Source organism: Mesoplodon bidens, assembly GCF_964165515.1.
Source record: "Mesoplodon bidens genome assembly, chromosome: 1".
Taxonomy (NCBI): Eukaryota; Metazoa; Chordata; class Mammalia; order Artiodactyla; family Ziphiidae; genus Mesoplodon; species Mesoplodon bidens.
The window spans coordinates 8123601-8150868 of NC_138176.1; the positions used below are offsets into that span (position 1 = coordinate 8123601).

The 27268-nt window shown below is 46.5% G+C and overlaps 1 protein-coding gene across 1 annotated transcript; it reads left to right on the forward strand.

The window, feature by feature from the left end:
* On the forward strand, positions 1–27092 carry LOC308623356 (2'-5'-oligoadenylate synthase-like protein; the record flags this gene model as incomplete). The annotated part of the gene is made up of 8 exons (XM_081245631.1): positions 1–20; positions 77–310; positions 3408–3537; positions 9395–9455; positions 9540–9703; positions 14546–14828; positions 16245–16420; positions 26970–27092. The coding sequence occupies 8 exons, from the start codon at positions 1–3 to the stop codon at positions 27090–27092; spliced, it is 1191 nt and encodes a 396-aa protein (XP_081101757.1).
* Between the last annotated feature and the right edge of the window lie 176 nt (positions 27093–27268).

The window sequence follows — 27268 nt, forward strand, 5'->3', positions numbered from 1 at the left end:
ATGCAGATCGTGCGCCCCCGGTGCCATCGGGGCCGCTTCTCTGGTCGTTGGCCATCCCTTTCCCACTCTCTCCCAGGGCCCTCAACGCCGTCTGCTCGGTGCTGCAGTTCGGGACACAGCTGGGTGTCGTGGGCGGCACTGGCCGCCCCCACGCCACACTGACAGTGACTGTGTCCACTGCGGTCACTGAGCTGCGGGACATCGTGGAGGTGCGAGCACCCATCACCGCCTTCTTCCGATGGCCTCGCCTGCAGATGGCCCTTATGCACCCCCAGAAAGGAGCGCAGGGTCTGCGGGATGGTGGAATGGGGTCTCAGAGACTCTGTGGCAAAACGCAGATACAGAGTCACTGGACACTTGTGGGCTGACCTGCGAGTGGATAGCCGGCCATAGACAGCTGGGTGACCCAGGCTGGCCACAGGAAGTTGGTGGGCACGGGGAGCGCGCTGGGGGCAGCCGAGCCCTCCTGACAGGTGCTGGTCCCCCAGTGGCTGGGGCGGGGGTGAGGGGCAGGGCCTACCTAAGTAACTGCCTGTAGAGAACTTGGGTGAGGTCAGTCCTTGGATAGAGACCTGGGCTCCGAGCACTCTCCTTCCGCTGCCAACTCGGCCAGAAGCGGAGTGTGCGCTGTTTGGCCTGTTGCTGAGACTTAGCTCTGCAACCTGTGAGCGAACAATGGGCGTGCGTTTGCGGGGCACAATAGGTTAGGGAGGGGTGGAGCATGCGCAGAGTTCACGTCAGGCCCTGGGGCGCACAGGTGAGGATGCGTGCCTGGACCGTCTAGCGCTTTTGAGTCTCCTGGGGTCTGAGGGTGCAGCCTTGTTGTTAGGGCCCCCTCATCACCTGCCCAGGACTTGGCTGGACATAAAACCACTGGGCCATCGACCAAGTCATTCTCATCCAGGTCGGGATTCATTACTTTGGGGGTTAATAGGAGAAAGTTGGCCTGAGCCAATAATTTTGGGGAGAGGCCATCAGTGTCCACCTCCTCCCAGGCTGGGCCTTGTGTGGACCCTGTTTCAATATGAAGTGGACATGTTAGCCCTAACCTCTGTAATCCTGGAGCAAACTGGGCACCCAGAGATATAGCATTCCGTTCCCACCCCCGGCCTGCAGTCTTACCCGCAAAGGTGGGTGGTTTGAGGCTGTTGTCCCATCCCAGCAGTCAGAGTCCTCAGCACAGTAGACAGAGACCCTAGCCTTGTCCCCTCAGTCCTGGAACAAGGGGATGTCCCCTGTTGCCTGTAGCTGACTCCTCCCCTCTCCCTGTTTTCCTTCCAGAACTGTTGTGTTGTCTTCATAACTTATAATAAAGCTTTGTTCTTGTTCTTTTGCATAATCCTCACGTGTCTGTGATCTGTAGTGAAGTGTGGAAAAGCACTGGCTTGTATGAGTGGTGACATGGAAAGCGAGACCTGTTTACTGTTTCCTGTGACCCTGCTCATGGGTTGTGAAGAGTAGCACAACAAGATGGCTATACTAAAAGTGTGTTTTGAGTTTAAATGATGCAGCCCGGAATAAAATAGGCCCAGGGGGAGGGGTAAACAGGGAGGATCATCCTTGTCTGTTGTAATTGCTGCTTCTCACTCACCTCTCTGGCCTGGAGGGGGCTGGATCATCCCAAGCACACACCAGCCACCCATACTCTACACGTTTAGTCTTTTCTAATGTGGCAGTTTCTTGGACTTTTTTTGTTTTGCTTTAATAAGTCTTAGGCAAATCATCTACATACACATCTCACTCAGAGAGTATATGTCCATACAACCTAAAGCAATCTACAGATCCAGTGCAATCCCTATCAAAATTCCAATGACATTTTTTACATAAATAGCAAAAACAATCCTAAAATTCGTATGGAAATGCAATAGACTTCAAAAGCCACAGCAATCCTGAGAAAGAAGAACAAAGCTGGAGGCAACACTTTTCCTGATTTCAAATTATACTACAAAGCTATAGTAATCAAAATAGTATGGTACTGGCATGAAAACAGACACATACACCAATGCAACAGAATCAGGAGCCAAGAAATATATCCACACACATACAGGCAACTAATTGACAGTGATCCAAGAATACTCAACAGGGAAAAGATAAGTCTCTTCAGTAAATGGTGTTGGGAAAACTGGATACCCACATGCAAAACAAAGAAACTGGACCCCTATCTTACACCATTTGTAAAAATTAACTTGAAATGGATTAAAGACTTAAATGTAAGACCTGAAACTGTAAAACTCCTAGAAGAGAACATAAAGAGAAAGCTCCTTAACATTGGTCTTGGTGATGATTTTTTGGGTATGACAACAAAACCACAAGCAACAAAAACAAAAAGCAACCAATGGGACTACATCAAACTAAAAAGCTCCTGGAGAGCAAAAGAAACAATCAACAAAATGAAAAGGCAACCTAGGAATGGGAAAAAATATTTGCAAACCACATGTATGATAAGAGGTTAATATCCAGAATCTATAAGGAATTCACACAACTCCATAGCAAAAAACCCCCCAAATAATCTGATTCTAAAATAGGCAAAGCAGGGGACTTCCCTGGTGGTCCAGTGGTTAAGACTCCATGCTTCCACTGCAGGGGGCACGGGTTTGATCAGGGTCAGGGAACTAAGGTCTTGCATGCCATGCAGTGTGGATAAAGAAATAAAATAAGCATAGCAAGACTAGGAAACAGCTAAGTGTCCATCAACAGGTGAATGGATAAAGAAAATGTGAGAGAGATATATATAATGGAATTTCATTCAGCCTCATAAAAAGAAGGAAATCTGCCATTTGTGACAACACATATAGACCTTGAGGGCATTGTGCTAAGTGCAATAAGTCAGACGGCGAAACACAAATACTTATGAGATCACATATATGTGGAATCTTTAAAAAAAAGAAAAAAAAACTCGCAGATACATAGAACAGACTGGTGGTTGCCAGAGGTGGGAGGTGGGTGAAATAGCTGAAAGTGGTCAAAAGGTACAAACTTCAAGTTATAAGATAAATAAATCCTGGGGATGTAATGTGTTGTGAAGTGACTATAGCTAACAATGTTGTTGTATATTTGAAAGTTACTAATGGAGTAGATCTTAAAAGCTGTCATCACAAGAAAAAAATAATTTGTAACTACGTGTGGTGATGTATGAAAAGCCATGGAAGAAGCTTAAATGCATATTGCTAGTTGAAAGAAACCAGTCTGAAAAGATTACACACTGGATGATTCCAACCATATGACATTCTGGGAAAGGCAAAACTATGAAAACAAGAGGACATGTGGCCCCAGTGGACATCACTGTCTCTCCTTTCAGGAGCCTCCAGATGCTGGAGACCTTCCCTCCTGAGATCCAGATCTTCATGAAGGACTCCAACAGCAAGAGGACATGTGGCCCCAGTGGACATCACTGTCTCTCCTTTCAGGAGCCTCCAGATGCTGGAGACCTTCCCTCCTGAGACCCAGATCTTCATGAAGGACTCCAGCGGCCAGAGCAAGCTTTATGCCATTGACCCTGATGACTCCATCCATGACTTGAAAGAGAAGATTGAAGAGGCTGGAGGACTTTACATGGAGGATAGGATACTCAGGTTCCGGGGCCAGAAACTGTGGAATCAATAGCTTCTCGGACCTGCACATCAAGGATTGTGACACCATCATGCTCGTTAAGAGAGGCCCCACATCCCCATGAGTGCCCAAGATCAGGCTGTTCATTTTGTAGACTTCTATGGTCCTCTCCCCCTAGCTCACCCCTTACTACCCAGACTTCTGTGCTCTTTCTGAAGCATAAATAGAAACAGAATCCTCTCCTGCTTAAAATCCTCCAATGGCTCCTATTACCTACAGAATCAAGTTCAAGTTCCTTTGCTTGGCATTCAGGGCTCTTGACCGTTGAGCTCTTGCTGACCTCTCAGTCTCTCCTCGTCACTCTCAAAAAAACACCAGACGTGGCCAAACAGTTGCAATTCCAGAACACTGAATGCTGGCTCACAACTCCATGACTTTGAGTCAACTGTCTTTCTCCCCCATTTTGTCATCTTTCAAAGCTCAAACCTCTAAGTTACTGATTCTCAAAAGTATGGACCCCAGACCAGCAGAATCAGCATCATCTGGGAAACTCTTTGAAAAAAAAATTCTCAGCAACTACCCCAGAATTACCTGAGTTAAGTTCTCTGGTAGTGGGACTCAGCAATCTGTGTCTTAACAAGCCTTCCAAGTAATTCTGAGCAAATATGGAAGTTCCAGGGAGTTAATACCCCAGGGGGTAAGCCTGGGCCCATTGAAAGACAGGAACCAGCGAGTGCTTACTCCCCTCCTCCACCTCTCAGGTGGATAATTTTGATGCACGTTCCTCAAAAATTTTTGAGGCATTTGCTCCTTACCCATTGCTCCTTAGGCAGTCCCCAGTGGGATCAAAGCTCAGCTGCCCACAGTAGTGATCAATTTCATGATATTTCTTGGACTGGTTTTTCCTCCTTCTCAATCCCCCACACCTGTCCCTTGGGATCATTTCCCAAAACGAGTCTCATGCAAATCCTTGTCTCAGGCTCTGCATTTAGAGGAACACAACCTAAGAGAAAACTCATCCTTATGTGCCTTCCTCCTTCCTAAAACCTAGCCCACACCCTTCTAACCACTAGCTCTTCCCCCACCCCCATAGAAGTGTGCCCAACTGGATGGCATTTCTACAAACCATAAAGCCAATACACAATCGACTTCACGTTCCCTTTTTAAATCTTTTTTTGTTCTTTTTTTGGCCACGCTGCGAAGCTTGCAGGACCCTAAATACCAGACCACGGATTGAAGCCCAGTCCCCGGTAGTGAAAGCCCAGAGTCCCAACCACTGGACCACCAGGGAATTCCCCCACTTTAAATCTTGAAAGCTGCTGAACTCCCAGATATTTCATGAAAATGAATCAAAACTAATATGTAAAGTCTATTGAGCAAAGTGGTGGCTACCAGTGGGGAGAAGGAAGGGGGGAGGGCCAAAATAGGAGGAGGGGATTAAGAGGTACAAACTACTGTGTATAAAATAGATAAGCTATAAGGATATACTATACAGCACAGGGAATAGAACCAATATTTTATAATAACTATTTTTTTTCAAAGATTTATTTACTATTTATTTATTTATTTTACTTATTTTTGGCTGTGTTGGGTCTTAGTTGCAAGATGCAGGATCTTCATTGAAGCATGAGGGATCTTTCACTGCAGCGCATGGGCTCTTCATTGTGGTGTGCGCGCTTCTCTCTAGTTGTGGCCTGCAGGCTCCAGGGCTCATGGGCTCAGTAGTTGTGGCGTGCGGGCTTAGTTGCCCTGTGGCCTGTGAGATCTTAGCTCCCCGACCAGAGATCGAACCTGTGTCCCGTGAATTGGAAGCAGATTCTTTACCACTGGATCACCAGGGAAATCCCTATAATAATTTTAAATGGAGTATAATGTGTAAAAATATTGAATCACTATGTTGTACACCTGAAACCGATATAGTGCTGTAAATCAGTTATACTTGAAAAAAAATGTTTTAAACTAAGACGTAAGGTCTGAATGTTTATTGTTTCAATAACTTGTATATTGCCTTGAAGCTCATTATCTGTCATTATAAACATAGGGCAAATGTTTGGAATCGCCCTTTATAGTCGACTTTGGTTTGCGAAATTGCCACTGCTCTTTAGACAGTTATAATATAGGACTGTTTAAGGACCAAGCACTACCAAACTCTGAAAATATGGAGACTTTTAGAATTTATGTAATTAAAAATGTGATTCTTTGCATTTGGGGTTAGCCAGTTGGAAAGTTTAAATTGAAACGTGTCATGATTGAGGTTTTTTTTTTTCCCCCAAATGGTATTTAAGACGACAAACACCCTCCACCCCACCACTTCGTCCATCTAACACCTGGTCTTTCTCCGCCCTTTCACGACAAAGTTCTTGAAAGTGTTATCTACACTCCTGGTCTCCACCCTCCTCACCCAACTTACTCTTCAACCCCACCCCTAAGATCTGGCTTCTGCTCCCAGCTCTCCCTTACATTTCACCAACAATGATCACCAGTAGCCTCTTGGGTGCTTCTCAGACCTATATTCCTGAACTTATCGGAAGTATTAGGCAATGTGGACAACTTTTTTAAGCTCTCTGGCTTAAACAGCTACCCTTCTAGACCTCCCCACTTCCCATTCTTCCTTGTATCTTCCTCCCTTTGTTAATGGTACCCTCCATCTGTTACCCAGGTACCCAAGCCACAGAGCTGATAGCCATCCTTTCTTTCCCCTCACCTCCTACCTGTAGTCACCAAGTCCTGTTCACCCTTTCTCCAAGGTAGACCTAGAATCCAATCCCTTCTCCAGCCCAGACCAGGTCACCTTTCCTCTCACCTGGACCACTGTACAGTGTCCTGACACGTCTCCCTATATCTACCCCTGCCCCCTGCAATCCATCCTCCCCACAGAAGCAGCCAGACCAATCTTTCCAGAATGGCAATTTCACCTCTGGTCGCTCCTCTGATTTGCCACTGCCCTCAGGACAAAGTCAGCACAGATTCACCTGATATTTGACCGAGTGGATCACTTTCTCTTTCCTAGAACAATGTTTCCGCTTGGCTATCAAAACACACTCCTGATTTTTCTTCCACCTCCCTGGCTACTCCCTCACATTCTTGTTTGCCAGATGCTTGCTTCTCCCCAGTCACTTAATAATAATAAGTGTTTCAGGGCCCAGTCGTTGGTCCTTTTCTTGTCTTCCTCTATACTCACTCACTTGGTGATCTCATCCAGCCTTATGGTTTTAAATATGTCTATGCTGGTAATTTGTATCTCAACCCCAGATTTCCTCCCTGAAATCCACTCAAATATGCAACTCCCTACCCCACTTGGATCTCACTAGACACTCAAGTTCACTTCCAAAACCGAGCTCCCGATCTTCATGCCTACACTGTGCCCTTGCCCAGTCTTTCCCTTCTCAGTTAAGGACAATTCCATCCTTCCAGTTGCTAAGGCCAAAAGCCTTAGAGTGGTCCTTGACTCTAATCTTTCTCTCACATCACACTCTATCCATTAGCAAGACCTTTTTATACTCAAAATATAGCCAGTGAAATGATATGATGTCTGGGATTCACTTCCAAATAATACAGGAGGGGAGATGTGGATGGAAATATCATTGAAACAAGATTGTCTATAGGCTGGGACTCCCTGGCAGTCCAGTCATTACGACTCTGCACTTCTACTGCAGGGGGCACAGGTTCGATCCCAAGTTGGGGAACTAAGATCCTGCATGCCGGGTGGCCAATAAAAATAAAAATGGGCAGAGGACCTGAAAAAACATTTAAAAAACTGTCTACAGGTTGATGATTGTTGAAGATGGGGGATGGTACCTGGAGGTTCATTATATTTTCTACTTTTGTTCATGTTTGAAATTTTCCATAATAAGAAAATTGAATCATACACTTCTCCCTACCTTTCACTGCTACCATTCTGACCCAAGGCACCACATCTCTTGTCTGGACTGTTGTAGTAGCTTCTTAACTGAATTCCTGCTTCTGCTCTCACCTCCACTCCCCACCCCCTGCTTTTAATCTAATCTTCCCACCAAGAGTCAGTGTGATACTGTTAAAATGAAAGTACAGCCATGTCCCTCTTCTGCTTGGAACTCCCCAGTGGCTCCCCATTTCAATCAGAGTAAAAGCCAAAGTCTTAATAGTCTTCAAAATCCTACACAATTTACCCCCCACCCTGTACTCAAACCTCATCCCCTCCCACTCTCCCCCCTTAATCATTCCATTCCAGTCACACTGCTATTCCTCAATCCCACCAGGCATACTGCCGCCACAGGGCCTTTGCACTTGCTGTTTCTTCTCCCATTCTTTTTTTTTTTTTAAATATTTATTTATTTATTTCTTTTTGGCTGAGCCGGATCTTAGCTGCGACACATGCGATCTTTCGTTGCAGCATGTGGACTTCTTAGTTGCCGCATACAGACTCTTAGTTGTGGCATGCATGTGGGATCTAGTTCCCTGACCAGGGATCGGACCTGGGCCCCCCTGCATTGGGAGATTGGAGTCTTACGCACTGGACCACCAGGGACATCCCACCTTCTCTCATTCTTCCCTCTGACATACGTACAGCTCACTCTTTGCCTCCTTCATGTCTTTGCTCAAATGTCTCCTTTTCAGACCTTCCCTAACCACCTTCTTTGAGACTGAACCCCTAAACTTTGCCATTTCTCACTCCCCACACGTAGTCGGTACCTTTTAACCTCTTTCCCTGCTTTATTTTCCTGATGAGCACTTATCACCGTCTTAATTACTGTAATGTTGCTTATTTATCCTATTTATTATCTGTCTCCACCACTAGAGTGTAAGCCCTCTGCAGTCCAAGAATTTTGCCTATTCACTGCTGTAGCCCCAGGACGCCTGCCTGGCACATAGCAGGCACTAAACAAATGTTCGTTGAATGAACGGCTTTCCGAGTTTCAATCCCTGCCCACTTGTCCAGGCACAGCTCTCACCTGTCCCCTCCCTGCCCTCCATGCCAACGTGGATCTGACAGCCGAGCCCTGGCACATGCCAGGATGATTCACACTCCTCAGCCTTATCCTGTCTTGTGCCCTCTGTCTCCTGGCCGCATTCCCAGTCTTTCAAGACTCATCTCAAGCAGGTGTCCACTGCCACCACAGGTGACCCGGAAAAAACTCTTCTGCCTGAATTTCCACCAGGTTTCTGTGCCCTCTTTTCTCCTAGTACACAGGACACTGGACTCTCTGTGTCTCCTCTGTCTCCCCCACTGCTCTGGGAGCCCCTGGGGCAACAACCACGTCTTATGTTTTCTTCTTAGCACAATGTCTGGCACCCAGCCAGCACTCACTAGATGTACAGTGAATGAATAATGATACTTGCATTTACTTAATGTTTTCTCTGCTAAATGTTCTCATGCTTAATCCGCACAACCTATGGGGTGGGTATTATTCTTAAACCCATTTTAAGGATTATTTATGTGAGGATCAGAGAGGTTAAGAGTCTGGCAAAGGGCAGACTGGAATTCCAGAGTTTGTTCTGCGGGACCCTAGAATCCCCACGGTTCAGCCCAGCCTCCAGCGGGTCCCTGCTCCTACTGAGCCTGTTTCGGGTGACAAGGTTGTGGGGATGGGATTGGTGGATACCATCCAACTCCCATCTCCTGGGGGAGTTACCTTTCCCAGGGCCATCCTCAAGCCAATCTCAGTTTCCAAGTTGTAAAAGGGGAAACTAAGAGTTGAGAAACGAAAGCTACAGCAGAAAGAGTGACTAAAAGCCCTGCCTGTTAAGGTGGTTTCACCCAGTGTCCCTTGGTGCCCCAGCCGCAGCGAACGGCCTCCAAGAAGAGGACCCCCTGGTCAGCCAGACACCCCTTGTTTCCTCTCCACTCTGGTCCTTTATTCCACAGGGTGCTGGAGGTCAGCTGAGGAGGAGTCCCCTTAAAGGAGAGTGTGTGTGCCAGGAGCTGGGTAGGTGTGTGGGTATATATCTCGCCACCAGTGGTACTCTCAAGACAGCGGTGGCAGTGCCCCCAGAGCTGTTTGTCACCCCAGCTTCCGGACTGAACTCCTTCATGGCTCACTGTCTGCATCCCAGCCAGGAGTGGAAAAAAGAGGTGCTGGAGACAGTGCAGACCGTGGAACAGCTCCTGAGCGAGCAGAGCTTCCAGGGGGAGCATGGGCTGGACCAGGAGTTCTGGGTGCTGAAGGTGGTCAAGGTGAGACTGGTTCCCTCCATCCCCAGGCCAGGGCTGGGCAAAATGTAGCTTGTGGGTCTACATCCCTGAGGATGCTGGGACCTCTTGCCTCGTTATCCCTAGCCCCTGCTACTGACATCTCGAGACACTCCATCCCAGTGCACTGCTGCCTTGAGCAGAGCAAGTCCAGTAAGGAAGCTAATAATAATAGTGCACTTTTTTGGATGCACTAGCCTAACCCCTTAACATGTATTATGTCTAATTTGTGTACCCTGTGACGTATGTGCTATTCTTTTCCCATTTTACAGATGAGCAGAATGGAAACAGTGATTTAAGATCCATAAAGACCAAATGCAATGCAAGGTCTCTGATTAGATTTTGGTGTGAATGGACCATCTATAAAATATAATTTGGGAACAATTGGGGAAATTTCAATATGGCCAGAATATTAAATAATATATATAAGGGAATTGGTTTTTCTAAAAATATTTTATTTATTTATTTATTTATTTTCTTGGCTGCGTCAGGTCTTAGTTGTGGCAATGTGGGATCTTCTGTTGTAGCATGCAGGCTCGGGCTTCTCTCTAATTGTGACATGTGGGTTTTCTCTCTCTAGTTGTGGCGCGTGGGCTCCAGGGTGTGTGGGCTCTGTAGTTGGCAGCACGCAGCCTCTCTAGTTGAGGTGTGGGAGCTCAGTAGTTGTGGCACGTGGGCTTAGTTGCCCTGCGGCATGTGAGATCTTAGTTCCCCCACCAGGGATCAAACCCGAGTCCCCTGCATTGGAAGGTGGATCCTTTACCACTGGGCCACCAGGGAAGTCCCAGGGAATTGGTTTTTTGAGACATAATAGTTTTGTGGTTATGGGGGAAAATGTTCTCCTTTGTTGGACACAAACGCTAAAGTATTTAGGGACAATAGTCCTTAGCATCTGTAATTTACTTTAAAGTGGCTTAGTTGAAGCAAATATGGCAAAGAGTTTAGACTTGTTGAATCTGACTGGGTGGATGTATAAGTGTTCATTGTATTCTCTTTCTATTTTTCTGTTTAAAATTTTTTTTTTTAAATTAATTAATTAATTGATTGATTGATTGATTTATTTTTGGCTGTGTTGGGTCTTAGTTTCTGTGCGAGGGCTTTCTCTAGTTGCGGCGAGCGGGGGCCACTCTTCATCGCGGTGCGCGGGCTTCTCACTATCGCGGCCTTTCTTGTTGCGGAGCACAGGCTCCAGACGCGCAGGCTCAGTAGTAGTGGCTCACGGGCCTAGTTGCTCCGCGGCATGTGGGATCTTCCCAGACCAGGGCTCGAACCCGTGTCCTCTGCATTGGCAGGCAGATTCTCAACCACTGCGCCACCAGGGAAGCCCCTAAAATTTTTGATAAAGGAAAATTTTTTAAATGGAAGCTCAGAGAGGTGAGGTCACTGCCCAAGGTCACACAGCTAGTGGTGAAGCTGGGATTTCAACCAGGATCTATCTTACTCCACTCCAGGCTGAGCTTCTTTCCCCCAAGCCCTTCCTGCAGCTGCCTCATGTCACCTCCTGTCCTAGCTAGGATAATAATGCAAGAGGGTCAAAACTAGAAAGGTGTGATGAGAAAAACAACTTTTGAGGAAAACAGTTTTGTTTTTCTGAGTGGCTGCCTAGGCACTTTACAGTATGGTGACCCTACTAACACCAAAAGTTCAGAGTCTGGACTTTTAGATAGGTTTCGGGTATCCCCACAGGTTCCTGCTTTGCCTTTCCTGGTGGAACCTTTTAAAATAACCACTTAGTGGGCTTCCCTGGTGGTCCAGTGGTTAAGACTCTGAGCTTCCACTTCAGCGGGCATGGGCTCGATCCCTGGTCAGGGAAGTTCTGCATGCCACACCGTGTGGCCAAAATACATAAATAAATAAAAATTAAAAAAAAATTTAGAGCTAAGGGCTTCCCTGGTGGCGCAGTGGTTGAGAGTCCGCCTGCCGATGCAGGGACATGGGTTCGTGCCCCGGTCCGGGAAGATCCCACATGCTGCGGAGCGGCTGGGCCCGTGAGCCATGGCCGCTGAGCCTGCACGTCCGGAGCCTGTGCTCCGCAACGGGAGAGACCACAACAGTGAGAGGCCCGCGTACCGCAAAAATAAATAAATAAATAAACAAACAAACAAATAAATAAATAAATAAATTTAGAGCTAAGAGGGTTTAAAAAAATTTTTTTTTAATTAAAAAAAATAACCACTTAGAGTTAAACCTGTGAGAAGTCAGTAACCTCTGTCCCAATCACCTTGTAAGTAAGTACTAGGTGCTTGCTACCTTGCTCTATCTCCTGCTGGTTTGTGACCTGGGGCGGAGAATTGCCCTTCCCCCGGCTCATGGCATCCCCTTGCTTCTGGGATCTGTAAGTAATAAATCTTTTTAAAAAAATTTTTTTAAATTAATTTTTGTTGGAGTATAGCTGCTTTACAATGTTGTGTTAGTCTCTGCTGTACAGCAAAGTGAATCAGTTATACGTATACATATATCCCCTCCTTTTTAGATTTCTCATTCAGGTCACCACAGAGCATTGAGCAGAGTTCCCTGTGCTATACAGTAGGTTCTCATTAGTTACCTGTTTTTGAAAGTAATAATGACTCTACACCCTTTGTGTGGGTGTATTGAAACTGCACCTTTCCTCCAAATGACCCCATGGGTTTCATTTCCCCACAGAGGGAGTTTGGATGCTGAGGGAGCTACCTTCCCACCGTGTGTGGGCGGCTTGTGCCCCCTGGCCAACGAGAAATTAATACTTTATTTGGGCTTTAAACCCTCCCCCCACCACTGAAAATCTGGTGAGCTGTGCTGGTCCACATGAGGGAATGCTTGTCCTTGGGTTTGAATAGGTTTGGACTGAAGCAAGTCATGAAGCCTGTTCTAGAACGCTCTTCCCTCTCTGCCTGTATCTTACCAGTGGAAAAGGTGGGAACGGCAGCTCAGGCACAGCCTTCAGCGGGATGTGCTCTTCATCTGCACCCAGGGTGCCATTCCCAACCCTCTCACATGGGGCAGAAACGCTGAGTCCGAATGCAGGTGGAGAAAGAAAATGGCAAAGGAAGAGGAAAGAGAAGATGGAGGAATCCTGCACAGAAGCAGGGCCTGTCACATAGACTTGGGTCACAGGGAAGAAAGAGGTAGAACCACCACACCTGGTGTTCCGACCCTCTCTCTGACTGTGACTATCACTCCTGGCTGTGAGTCCATGGCAAGTTGATTAACCCCCAACCGCCTTCCTTTTCTCATCTGTACAATGGGGATAATTATACTAGTCCCCCCACCTCAATTGATGGGGGTGAGGATTAAAAGACATTGTGTGTATAAAGGGCTTTCAGTGGTGCCAGGCACAGCAAGGGCTCAACTGGCGGCAGCTGGGTCATCATCAACGTTCCTTGACTCCACGCACCAGCGGAGGTAGCCGACCTGAGGTCTGATGCATCCCTGGCAATTCCACCTCCCAACCTGGAGTGAGAAAGAGAGAAGGCCAGAGAGTTGGGGGACTTAGTATACCAGAGGCCACGGCGCTGGAGAGCGAGTTTAGGATCTCAGAACATCAAAAAGACCCTTTCAAAATCATCCAGCTCAGGCTCCTTCAATGCAGATGGGGAAGCTGAACTCCAGGCAGCAGAAGAGGTGATCTAAGTCAAGTAGAGCAGAAGGAAGAGAGATATATTGCTGACTTCCTGTGTGCCAGGGACCACGGCAAGCCCTTGGCACACATTGTCTTATCGAATCCTCCCAATCACCCAGTGACTCATGTGCCGTCATTACTCTGAGGTTCCAGATGAGGGACAGTGTTCAGGAGGATCATGCAACTGAGAAACAGGGGCACGAGGTGAGGTCAAGGTCAGGCGGCCCCGTTCCCCAGCCCTTGGTTCTCATCCACCAGGCAATCCTGTGCCCCCCTTTTTACTTTTATTTTATTTTATTTTTTAGATATTTATTTCTTCATTTCTTTATTTATTTAGTCTGTGTCAGGTCTGAGTTGCCGCAGGCGGGATCTTAGCTGCGGCATGCAGACTTCTTAGCTGCGGCATGCATGCAGGATCTAGTTCCCCAACCAGGGATCAAACCTGGGCACCCTGCATTGGGGGGGCGGAGTATTACCCACTGGACCACCAGGGAAGTCCCTGTGCCCCCCTTTTTAATGTCATGAAATTATTCAGACATCCGCCCCCCCCAGAATCCTCCAGCCACCACCCTGTGGAGGATGACTGCTCCCTTGGAGTGGGGATCACTCTGCAGATAAGGCCGAGTCTCGGAAGCGAGGCAGTGGAGTAAATAAGAAGCGTGGGCCGTGGAGTCTGGCTGCCTGGTTGGAAGCGCCCACTGTGTGACCCTGGACAAGAGGCTTGCCTCTCGACATCCCCTCTTTCTCCCCTGTAAAGAAGGGATGTTAATGCTCCCCACCCGGACTTCCCTGGTGGCACAGTGATTAAGAATCCGCCTGCCAATGTAGGGGACACGGGTTCGATCTCTGGTCAGGGAAGATCCCACATGCTGCGGAGCAACTAAGCCCGTGCGCCACAGCTACTGAGCCTGTGCTCTAGAGGCTCCGAGCCACAACTACTGAAACCAGCGCGCCTAGAGCCCGTGCTCCGCGACAAGAGAAGCCACTGCAATGAGAAGCCCGCGCACCGCAATGAAGAGTAGCCCCCGCTCGCCACAACTAGAGAAAGCCCGTGCGCAGCAAAGACCCAATGCAGCCAAAAATAAATAAATAAATAAACAAATTATTTTAAAAAAAGGAAATACTCCCTGCCCATCCCTCAGGGCGGTGGCGATCATCCGTGGAAAGAGCCTCAGGGATTGCCTGGTCCAGGCAGTGGCCTCGGGGTGACGGGACTCTGTGCTCTGCAGGTGGGCTCCTTCGGGAACGGCATAGCGCTCAGGGACAGCTCAGAGGTGGAGCTGGTGATGCTCCTGAGCGGTTTCCACAGCTTCCAGGAGGAGGCCAGGCACCACCATGACGTTCTGAGCCTGCTATGTGAAAAGCTCAGGTATTGCCAGGACCTCCTGAGCCTCCAGCTCCAGGACCTGAGGCTGGTCCAGGGAGTCCCCTCTGCTGTCGCCTTCACCATCCAGTCCTGGGAGACTGCGGAGCCCATCATTGTCACCATCGTGCCAGCCTACGGCGTCCTGGGTAAGGGGAAGCCCACCAGACTCACACGACCGCCCTCCTGGGGGACCCGCAGCTTCCTCACCTCTCCTTCGTGGCCACGTGCAGACACCTGTATTCACCCATTCAACCCATGTCCTGTGCTGGGTGCTGGGTGACCACAGTGCCTGGGACTGATTCAACTCTGGCTGTCCTGTGGCTCAACTTAGGAAACTGATTTATCAAAGAATCACACAGATAAATACATGATCGGAGTGGAAGTGAGAGCCATGGAGGGGAAGGAGTAAGAGCAGCCCCAGGCGCTTCTGGAACGTTTACCATGGGGGCGGGGCCTGTCATTGTCTGTGCTTTCCTGGAAGCAGACCCTGAGACAGGGATGTGAGGATAAGCAGTCCCAGGAGATGCTGGTGGGGAAGCAGGGGAGTGAGACGGAAGCAGGGGAGCACGACAAGGTGCAGGTTGAACTAGTCACCGTGCTGAGCAGCTGGGCTTGTGCCCTGCAGAGTTCTGGGAAAAGTGCAGAGCACGTCTCCCAAGTGGGTTGTCGAGTGTTTCATCCACCAGCTTCCCATCAGCCATCGGCTAAGGGCTGCTTCCCGGGAGCACCAATGGCACTAGTAACAGTATCAGCTACAAGCCCAGATGATCCAGTGTTCATCTGGTACACCAGCTCCTCTTAACTAGAGTGGCTGCTGGGAGTTGCTCCATGGAGAAAGTGTCAGAATTGGGATCCCATCTGAGCCAGAAAGAGACAGTGGGAGGCATTAGTGGTAGTGATGTACGCCCCAGCCTTCAGCAAACGTGCTCTCTGAACCCAGCTTTCTTATATGGAACTGGTCCTTCCCTATAGTGATGGACGCTTCGTATAAATCGCTGAGAGATCCAAAACAGACGTTAAGGGAAGCTGAGGGTGACGGGCACATCAAGAGAGGACAATAGTCCTTGAGTAGCCTGAGGAATAGAAAACCCACTTTAAAGAAAATGTATTTTATTGAAGTCTAGTTGATTTACAATGTTGTGTTAATTTCTGCTGTACAGCAAAGTGAGTCAGTTATCCATATATACACCATTATGTTTTATCGCAGCATATTGAATCTAGTTCCCTGTGCTGTACAGTAGGACCTTGTTGTTTCTCCATCCTATGTATAATAGTTTGCATCCGCTAATCCCAGACTCCCAATCCATCCCTCCCCCACCCACCCTCCCCCTTTGGTAACCTCAAGTCTGTTCTCTATGCCTTTGAGTCTGTTTCTGGAAAACTCACTTTTGATTCTCCAGAAGGACAATCAAGAAGGCAAACTGTTAGTCTCTTAAGCTATGTGGTCCCAGGTCTCCCTGGAGAGATACTCCAATAATTACCAGTCTCTCCCCCATGGACTAGTCAGCAACCTGGGGCTTCCTGAGCCCTCACTCTCTTCCCTTTGCCTCCTCTCTCCTCAGGGCCTTCTGTTTCCAACTCTCATCCCTCCCCAGAGGTCTACGTGAGTCTGATTAAAGCCTGTGGTTCCCTTGGACATTTCTCCCCATCCTTCAGCGAGCTGCAGAGAAACTTCGTGAAACACCGGCCCACCAAGCTGAAGAGCCTGCTGCGGCTGGTAAAACACTGGTACCTGGAGGTGAGGAGGCTGCCAGGCTGGGGGCAGGAGTGGAAGATGGAGGAGGGAGGGGAAGAAAAAGGCAGGAACCATATCTGTCATCTCGGGAAACTGCACCAAGAGGCAATGGAGGTGGGGTGCGAGAGAAGGCTCACCTTTTTTTTTTGCGGTACGTGGGCCTCTCACTGCTGTGACCTCTCCCGTTGTGGAGCACAGGCTCCGGACGCGCAGGCTCAGCGGCCATGGCTCACAGGCCCAGCCGCTCCACGGCATGTGGGATCTTCCCGGACCGGGGCACGAACCCGTGTCCCCTGCATCGGCAGGCGGACTCTCAACCACTGCGCCACCAGGGAAGCCCAACGCTCACCGTTTACAATGTAAACCTGGCAGAAGATGCAGATGAAGAAGGAGGAAGGAGAGGAGAGGGAGGAGAAAGAAACAGAGGAGGAAGGAGAGAAATAAGGAACGTACTGTATTTCAAAGAACGAGTGCTTGTAATGGTCCAGCTACAGTCCAGTGCTGGCTAAGGTCAACTTCTCTGGGCTCTCTGGACATTAATCTCAGCTGATTAAGGACTAACAAGAGGAAAAATTTGTTTAGTTCTGCACGGCACCAATTCCCCCTCCAAATGATTGAGTCCCTGAGTATCAAGATCATTACGGACTGAGTACATCCACAGCAGCTACTCTTTAAATTTCACGTATGATGTCTGCATGGCACCAGGTATATTTCAAACTACCCAGATGAACATGTCATCTGAACTTATGAAAGGAAGACTCAGAAACAAACAAAAAATGAGAAAGAAAGAAAAAAGATGCTTTCTTATTTTTTAAAAAATGGTAAGGGTCAGATTTTAGAAAGACTGGTCCAGTCCAAAAAGAAAAAAAAAGTATTTAAAGATAAAAATCAGAATATTACCAAAGTTAGTTTATAGTTAGTATGTTTATGGTGGAAAAGCAGTCATTTTCTTACATGATTATCACTTCTACCAAGGTTGTGATGTATCTTCAGATGTTAGCATCACCGAAGCCAAGAATGAAATTGGTTTTTTTGGTCAGTCAGTCACTTAAGAGGAATTGATCCAAGGTTTTGTGGATTTGGAGAGCTAGAACTCAACAAAATGATCTGTTTGCTTTGTTTGTCTGTCTGTCTAAGTGTACAAAGTGTTTTCTTCCTGTATATGACTTGCACATTTATTGTAATGTCCACAGAACAACGTATCAGCTTTACTTCTATAGCCCTTTCTTTGTTCAAGTCTCTGCCACTAAGGGACTTCCCTGGCGGTCCAGTGGTTAGGACTCCATGCTTCCACTGCAGGAGGCACAGGTTTGATTCCTGGTCAGGGAACCAAGATCCCTGTGTGGCCAAAAACAAACAAACAAGCAAACAAAAAAACCCCAAAAGTCTCTGCCTCTAAGACAAGAATTTGTCTGCATATGGTTTTTGGAAACAGTTTTTTGATTCAGTATTATTAATTAATTAATTAATTAATTAATTTTTGTCTGTGTTGGGTCTTCGTTGCTGTGCCCAGGCTTTCTCTAGTTGCAGTGAGCGGGGGCTACTCTTCATTGCGGTGCACGGGCTTCTCATTGCAGTGGCTTCTCTTGTTGTAGAGCACGGGCTCTAGGCACGCGGACTTCAGTAGTTGTGGCGCACGGGCTTAGTTGCTCCGCGGCATGTGGGATCTTCCCAGACCAGGGCTCGAACCCGTGTCCCCTGCAGGTGGATTCTTAACCACTGTGCCACCAGGGAAGTCCCTGATTCAGTATTATTGATTTGATGTTTTCTTTTATTTGAGAACTTTTATTTAGCTAAGTGCTACAAGATGTGTTTGTTGATCAATACTTAAGGACACAAAGAGATCGTATTGTATGTTAAACAAAACTAGAATCCCGTGATGCTAAAAAAGTTGATAGTTCATTTTTGTCTGGAAACGTAACATCACAGGAGTTGTCGTTCACTTTCATGGTTCAAAATTATTTTATGATTCTTACCAACTCATCTACTGGGGTCAGGGACCAAGGAACATGTAAGTGAGCTTCTCTGGGTTCTATCCACCAAATCTTAACTGTAAGAATATCACTGATCTTAGAGATGCCCAAGTTTGTGCATGCTCATGACAAACCAAGAAGTGTTATTTTGACTATCTATAATTCTGGGCTTTCATAAGCCTTGCAACAGTATCAGTTTCCAAGAGGGACATTTTTTTTTTTTTTTTTTTTCCGTACGTGGGCCTCTCACTGTTGTGGCCTCTCCTGTTGCGGAGCACAGGCTCCGGATGCTCAGGCTCAGTGGCCATGGCTCACGGGCCCAGCCGCTCTGTGGCATGTGGGATCTTCCCAGACCGGGGCACGAACCCATGTCCCCTGCATCACCAGGCGGACTCTCAACCACTGCGCCACAGCGGAAGCCCCCAAGAGGGACTTTTGAGCATCATTTCCACATGTGAAGAGCTGTCCTTGATTTCTTTTGTGTTTTAATTTACCAACAAACTGACGTTTATGTTCTATCTTTTGAAGTATTTAATTCAGTGCCATTTTGGGAAAAAGATGGGGCTTTCCCCAGTGTTTTGGCTGAGCTTTTTTTTGTGTGTGTGGTATGCGGGCTTCTCACTGTTGTGGCCTCTCCCGTTGCGGAGCACAGGCTCTGGACGCGCAGGCTCAGCGGCCATGGCTCACGGGCCTAGCCACTCCGCGGCATGTGGGATCTTCCCCGACTGGGGCACGAACCCATGTCCCCTGCATCGGCAGGCGGACTCTCAACCACTGCGCCACCAGGGAAGTCCCAGAACTGCTGTTAAATGATTGAGCTATGTTTTCACTTCTTGTGTAGTCTAATTTTGCTTTACTCTTTCATGTTTACGGGTAGTCCTATTTTTCAACTTTTTCAGAAGTTTGGATAATAAACTTTACTGAATTTAAAATGATTTGAAAGGAAATCTCATAATAAAGAAGCTATTGGTGATTTTGCAGTCACAGGAGTCATTTTTTCTTTCCTGTCATCACAGACAGATAAAATCAGTAAAAATCAACTACTTAGAAAAATGATTATGTACTTGGATGACACAGCAATGGAACATTGCTCTAAGTTTTCTCACTTCTCGCAATTTCTGCACCATTTCATTGCAGAGACCGGCACCAGTCCACAGGCACAAACTGAGTAGCCTGCTTTATTGGCTCTCCTCCGAGCCCTGGATTTAGAAGTCTTAGCCTTGAAACTGGAAATGTAGGACAGTTCTCTGACCCAGCAATCTCACGCCTAGGACTTTATCTTACAGATAAAGTCACGAAATGTCAGAGATAAGGTTCTCTGTTGTGACATTGTTTGCAATAGCAAAAGATTGGAAATAATCCAAGGGTCCAGTAATATGGGGCTATTAATGCAGGTATAAACAAAAGAATGAGGGTGACCTCTCCACATTGACACAGAGAGCTCCAGGGCATATGAAGAGGCAAGGTACAAAGAGTACATACGACCTGCTGTCCCAGGTGTTATAAAGTAGAGGAAATAATGACATGGTTTTAGTTTTTAAATTTTTTATTATTGTTATTTTTTAAAATATTTATTTGGCTGTGTCGGGCCTTAGTTGCGGGTCTTAGTTCCCCCTCGGCATGTGGGCTCTTAGATCGAACCCGTGTCCCCTGCATTGGAAGGCGGATTCTTAACCACTGGACCACCAGGGAAGTCCCATGTTTTTATATTTACTTCTATTGCATGAAGAATCATTGGAAAGATAAACAAGATGCTAATGTGGAGGGCTGCCCTTGGTGGTGACAAAAGCTAGATGGGCTTGGGGTAGGAAGAAGTCTTCTCAGTGTGTACTTTTTAATTTGTTTTGATTTGTAAATGAAGTAAATGTATTAACTATTTACAAAACAAACAGAAGTTGCTTGGGGGAGAAAATGTCAGAGAGGAAAGTAGTTCTACAGATACTTGTAATTCAGATGTTTCCAAAGTTCCTTCTAGTATCAATCTTTGGATATTAAAGGGAGAATGGCAACCCTCTTTCGACCATCTGCCCAGTGGGGTACTGGGCTACATACGATCCTGGATTTATTTCAAGCTTTCTTTTAGAAAATTAACACATGTGGGAAGGTGTTACCAAAGCTTGTTTATCAACCAGAAGAAGGCCAGTTCAGAGTGAAGTTCATCACATATAATCCAGCCCAACGGAGCATCCCAAACTCCAGGGGGAGGCATAGGGCCAGAATGGGAACAGGTAGCAGTAAAAAAAAGTTTGCCTTTTCTAAGTAAAATTTACTTCAGTAGATCCCAGTGATAAACTATTCTTGCATTTTCGATCAACACTTTTCTAGCCTTTAAGTGTAATATATGATTTACTTAGATTTCAATAGGAATCTGTAGAAGAGGGAAGATTCAAGGCCAGATGATGATCACGATGGCTTGGAAAAGAACCTTTACTCCTCATTGCAAATAAAAATAATAATGCTACGAGACACTGAGCTGCCATGTGGCTTAGAAGTGGCTGGATGTTTTAGAGTGCCACATCTATCAGTGATCCTCTAGGTAACCCATTTTACAAGATGAGTTAGTGAGCCACAGGGTCTCAGGTTACCCAGGTAAGGATCAGTGGAGTTAGGATTGACTTCTGGGTTGTCCGATTCCAACGCCTGCATCTTAACCACTCTATGGTCTGGATGCTAGGTGCTCTAACAAGTTCATTAGAACATTGATCACAGCCAGACTCACAGCCCCTGAAGTCAGGAGCTACATTTTATTGAATCCCTTGATTCTCTGCAGAGAATCTGTGCAGAACTCTGCACAGTGTTTTGTGAATTAGGAGGCACTCCATAAATAGTTCAAATTAAATCAAAAATGGGGAGACCAAGGTCGTAGACATCTTCTGGTGCTTTAATCTGTATTTAAATTAATACAGATATCAGAAAACAAAAGTAATTTGTTCAGTCAATGAACTAAGTCAAACTTGAGGTGTCGGGGCAAAACATAATCTCTCATCCCTAATTTAAAAACTTAATTCATCTTTATCACTACAGTCCTTTTGGAGGAGGATCCAGGTCAAAAGAAAAGGGAAGGACCGTATACCACTATTAAGGATGTGGCAGCCACAAACACAAAGCATGCTGGTAACTCAAGTACCAGACTGGCATTGCTGTCTGTGACTTGACTTTCCAGTATGTGAACAACTCTTGGCAGAATTCAGAGCAAAACAAAGTGTCTTCAACAAAGATGAAATGATTTTATCATATATTCTCATATATTTATTTAATAACATTTAACTCTGAAATTTTAAAAATCTTAAAATTACATTTATTTACATCAACAATGTTAGGAGAAAAGTTTTAATTATTTTCAATTAATACATCAGGTTTTCTGCAGCGGTGGGGGTCATTGCTATTGTTTTCCTTCTTTTTTTTTTTTTTCGGTACGCGGGCCTCTCACTGTTGTGGCCTCTCCCGTTGCAGAGCACAGGCTCCAGACGCGCAGGCTCAGTGGCCATGGCTCACTGGGCCCAGCCGCTCCGCGGCATGTGGGATCTCCCCAGACCGGGGCACGAACCCGTGTCCCCTGCATCGGCCGGCGGACTCTCAACCACTGTGCCACTACGGAAGCCCTCTTTCTTTTTTTAAAACAATAGAGGTAGTACATATATACAGTGGAATATTACTCAGCCATAAAAAGGAACAAAATTGGGTCATTTGTAGAGATGTGGATGGATCTAGAGACTGTCATACAGAGTGAAGTAAGTCAGAAAGAGAAAAACAAATATTGTATATTAACGCATAACGCATATTGTATATTAACGCATATATGTGGAACCTAGAAAAATGGTACAGATGAACTGGTTTGCAGGGCAGAAATAGAGACACAGATGTAGAGAACAAACGTATGGACACCAAGGGGGAAAAGCGGTGGGGGTGGTGGTGGTGTGATGAATTGGGAGATTGGGATTGACATGTATACACTGATGTGTATAAAATTGATGACTAATAAGGACCTGCTGTATAAAAAAATAAATAAAATAAAATAAATAAATAAAATAAAATAAAATAAAAAATATTCCTGTGGCATGAGGGATCCAGTTCCCGGACCAGGGATTGAACCCAGGCCCCTTGCATTGGGAGCATGAAGTCTTAACCACTGGACCACCAGGGAAGTCCCATTGTTGTTGTTTTCTACAGTCCAACTAAAAGAGTCAAAATTAAAGTTCTCAAAAGAAAAGTAATAAAAGTTATCAAAGCTCACACTTAGTTGGCCTCCATGGAATCAATAAAAAAGAAAAATTGCAAAATACACTGAACTTCTTAGTATCTGAATAGATAAGGATGTAAATGTTTAACTAATACTTGAGGTTTCTATTATTTTATTTTTAATTAATGAGCAATGTATTTTCCAAATAAACGCTGCTGCTAATTCACTACTTAATTTTTTGTCAAAAATTTTTACTTTAACTTTTTTTATTCTTAGTTAAAATTCTTACTTCTGATTAAGTGTCAAACACAACACATGATGGAGCGAACAGTTGGCTTCTTGGCTGTCCCATCACCTATGTCGCAACTGGCTGGGGCCCTTTACCTTGGAGTCTTGGATTTCTCTGTCCTTAAAAGTGCTAGATTAGATCTTTAAGACTCTTCAGTTCTGGGCTTCCCTGGTGGTGCAGTGGTTAAGAATCCGCCTGCCAATGCAGTGAACACGGGTTTGAGCCCTGGTCCAGGAAGATCCCACATGCCGCGGAGCAGCTAAGCCCGTGCACCACAACTACTGAGCCTGCGCTAGATCCCGTGAGCCACAACTACTGAAGCCTGCACTCCTAGAGCCCGTGCTCCGCAACAAGAGAAGCCACCACAATGAGAAGCCCGTGCACCGCAATGAAGAGTAGCCCCTGCTTGCCGCAACTAGAGAAAGCCCGCGTGCAGCAACAAAGACCCAACGCAGCCAAAAATAAATAAATAAATTTATTAAAAGAAAACTCTTCAGCTCTATTTTGTACTTATATCTCTAATTTGTATCTTCAAAATAACTTATTTTTTATGTCTCAGTATTGATAATTAGCTGACTTTTTAGCTCCGTGAATTAAGTCTCTTTTAAAATATTTGCTACTGAGTTGATTTAAATAGTCTTCACCGAGTTGGCCTGGTTCACCCAAATCCCTCTTCTGGTATTTTCTGTTCTCTTTCCCTGCTCAGGCTCCCAGGCATGCAGTATCCTCCACCTGCAGTCACTAACCCCAAAGATCCTCTCAGAGCCTCCGCTTCTGGACTCAGCTCTGCTCCCGATCTCGTGCCTCGTGCTAAGACTTGGTCCATCCCCTTTTCTCTAGCACATAACTTTATAAACTTACCAGGCCCAGGTGACAATCCTTCAGCGCTTGGACAAGTAGCAAGGTGTTAATGGACAATAATGGTTTGAAGTATCCTTTCAATCCAAGATTCTGGGGTTTTGAATGGCTGTTATTATTCTAAGAGTGGGAAGGGCTTTGCCATCTAGGCTTTTAGAATCTCAGGATCGTAGGCCTGCCTCTACTCTGCCTCTAATTCCTGCCCAGGAGAATAAAGATTAGTTGGGCAAGTGTAGAATAATAATTCCTACTAAAAGCAACATGGAGATGGGTTCTGGAAGGCTCTAAAAGTCCTGCAAGACATGCTCTACCTTCAAGAATTTATAGTCTGGGGACTTTCCCGGTGGTCCAGTGGTTAGACTCCACGCTTCCATTGCAGGGGCCATGGGTTGGATCCCTGGTTGGGGAACTAAGATCCTGCATGCCACGTGGCATGGCCAAAAAAAAAAAAAAGAAATTTATAGTCTGGGTGGGAAGATAAGATATAGACAGAGCTAGAAATATACAGTAGTCGAACAATGACTGCAGGCAGCTCTGTGACAGGTGGACAGGCAGTGCTGTGGGTGAGGGGGGACTCTTTTGACCTGGGGAGTCAGGGAAGGTATCATGTGGGGATAGATACAAACTGCAGCTGGAGGTCTTAGGTGGAATTCAGCTATGGACGAGAGAAAATAAGAGCCCCTAGCAGGCATATCCTCATAGCAGAACCAGTATGTTAACTGCACAATTTCTGAATCTCTGCCTATTGTCCCCAGTTCAGATTTAAGTTCAGAACATTTGCCAGGTATAGCCTTCTTTAACTTTCCTCACTATTTTGCTTACCTTGCTCCTGTCAGATGCCATTCTGAGGGTAAGGAGGTTTACTCTCCTCCAGATTTTTTTTTTTTAAGATTTTTTTTTGGTTGTGGACCATTTTTTTTTTTTTTTTTTTTTTTTTTTTGCGGTACCCGGGCCTCTCACTGTCGTGGCCTCTCCCGTTGCAGAGCACAGGCTCCGGACGCGCAGGCTCAGCGTCCATGGCTCACGGGCCCAGCCGCTCCGCGGCATGTGGGGTCTTCCCGGACCGGGGCACGAACCCATGTCCCCTGCCTCGGCAGGCAGACTCTCAACCACTGCGCCACCAGGGAAGCCCAGGTTGTGGGCCATTTTGAAAGTCTTTATTGAATTTGTTACAATATTGCTTCTGGGTTTTTTTTTTTGTTGTTGTTGTTGTTTTGTGTGTGTGGTACGCAGGCCTCTCACTGTTGTGGCCTCTCCTGTTGCAGAGCACAGACTCCGGATGCACAGGCTCAGCAGCCATGGCTCACGGGCCTAGACGCTCCGCAGCGTGTGGGATCCTCCCTGACCGGGGCATGAACCCGTGTCCCCTGCATCGGCAGGCAGACTCTCAACCACTGCGCCACCAGGGAAGCCCCTGCTTCTGTTTTATGTTTTGGTATTTTGGCTGTGAGGCATGTGGGATCTTAGCTCCCTGACCAGGAATCGAACCCGCACCCTCTGCATTGGAAGGGGAAGTCTTAACCACTGGACTGCCAGGGAAGTCCCTCTCCTCCAGATTTAAATGCCTGCCTTGGCTCAGTGCAGCAACAGCAGGAGGCATGAGCTATGTATATTGCCAAGTCTTCTATTGGAAGACATCTTTTAGGGTGAATATAATCTGGGGAAAAATGTTTCTTCTGCTGGGTAAAAATCACCAAACATCTTCTGAGTCTCATTACAAGACTTCCTCCTTGATGGTCAGTGTGGATTTTCCTTTTTAATCATTTCAAGCCCACCTACATGTAGGCTATGCTAATGACAAATAAAAACAAATTGGGCAATAGAGGAAGTGATGGAAAGCAAGAGGCTGGCATAATCCATAAATTGCTTTTCTGGTCACTGAACAATTGAGAGTTGCCTGGGGCTTCCCTGGTGGCGCAGTGGTTGAGAGTCCGCCTGCCAATGCAGGGGACGCGGGTTCATGCCCCGGTCCGGGACGATCCCACATGCCGCGGAGCAGCTGGGCCCATGAGCCATGGCCGCTGGGCCTGCGCGTCCGGAGCCTGTGCTCTGCAACGGGAGAGGCCACAACAGTGAGAGGCCCGCGTACCGCAAAAAAAAAAAAAAAAAAAAAAATAGAGAGTTGCCTGTAAAAGAAAATGAATTCTTTCCTTTTTTGTGTAGTTGCAGTTTTTCAGATGGTCAAAGTTGAAAGACTTCAGTTCACAGCTGTTGAAGGAGCATTTCCTGAACTTCTCCCTCCTACTAAAGAGACCCACATACCCTTGCCTGTTGTGAAACCCCTTGCAGGCTCAGGCACGTAGGCACTCAACATTTGTTGAATGAACTAAATAAATTAATTTAGGTGTTAGATATCTGTGATGGGGTCAGTCTTTATATCATCCAGTTTTATTGTTCCCATATAGTTAATAACTTGAATCTATAAGTAGTTTTAGAGGCTCAAAAATCTTTGTAATGTATGCTCTGTCCTCACGTGTTTCTAGACTATAAATAAAATGCATACAATCAGGGCAGCTCTGTTTCTTGTTTGCAAACAAGCTGCTTTCAAGTCTAGGTCTCCAAGGGCACATTAAGCTGAAAAACAACTGTTAGTTATTTTTCAACCAGCTAGAAAAACCGTGAAGTATTTCATGCTCTCTCTACCTCCGTTTTTCTGATAAGAGAGAAGAGATAAAACCCAGACATTCTCAGCAGTTTCTGGCCTATGAAAAGGTTTTAGTTAAAGAGCACCTTATCTGTAAGTCCAAACGGCATTGCAACACATTTTGATGTTACTCAGATCTTGGGTGTCATGTCCCCTTCATGAATTCAGAAGCACCTGTTCCTACTTGCCAAGGCCAAACTGGGGATTCCTGGGCTCTCTGTAAGTGTTCCAAGAGCTGGGCTTGGCTTGACACACCTGCCCAGATTTGTAAGGCAGGACCATGGAGAAACAATTCCTCTCTGATCCTGTGAGCACAAGGACCTAACTTCCAAGAAATTAATCACATTGTATTCAGGGTTATGGAGGCACATCAAAAAACTAAAAGGCAAAGTCCGCCTCTCAATGAGCTCTAGAGAGGGCCTGGCCATAACAATCAGAATAACTGACCTTGGTCTAAGGCAGGTGGGCCCACAGAGGACTGAATCCCTTTTGGTGTGTTGCTCTAGACATCTGTAGACATGGGCTCTGATGTTTACAGCTTGGCCTTGTGCCCACACATTTTCCAGCCCTTACCATATAGCTCTGACTTTCCTTTCTGCTTGGCTAAGGCTTATCTTAGCTGGTTCTCTGTGTTGAATGAGTTCCATTTGTCCTCCTACCCCATCTACTCCCCACCCTTCCCTACCCTGCCTGCGTCCCAGGAGGCTGCCCTGCAGGGACTGCCCTCATAGGGCTCCTTAGGTCTCTGGCTTCCTAATGGGCTCAGTCCATAGAGAACCCTGGCAAGAGATGGGAGGTCAGGATCTTCCTCACCCCAGCTCCCGTTCCTGGAGGTCGCTGATGACCATTGCCCAGGCAGATGGCCTCTCCTTTCTCTTTGTCTTTGGGTTCTGGAAACAGCTCCCTT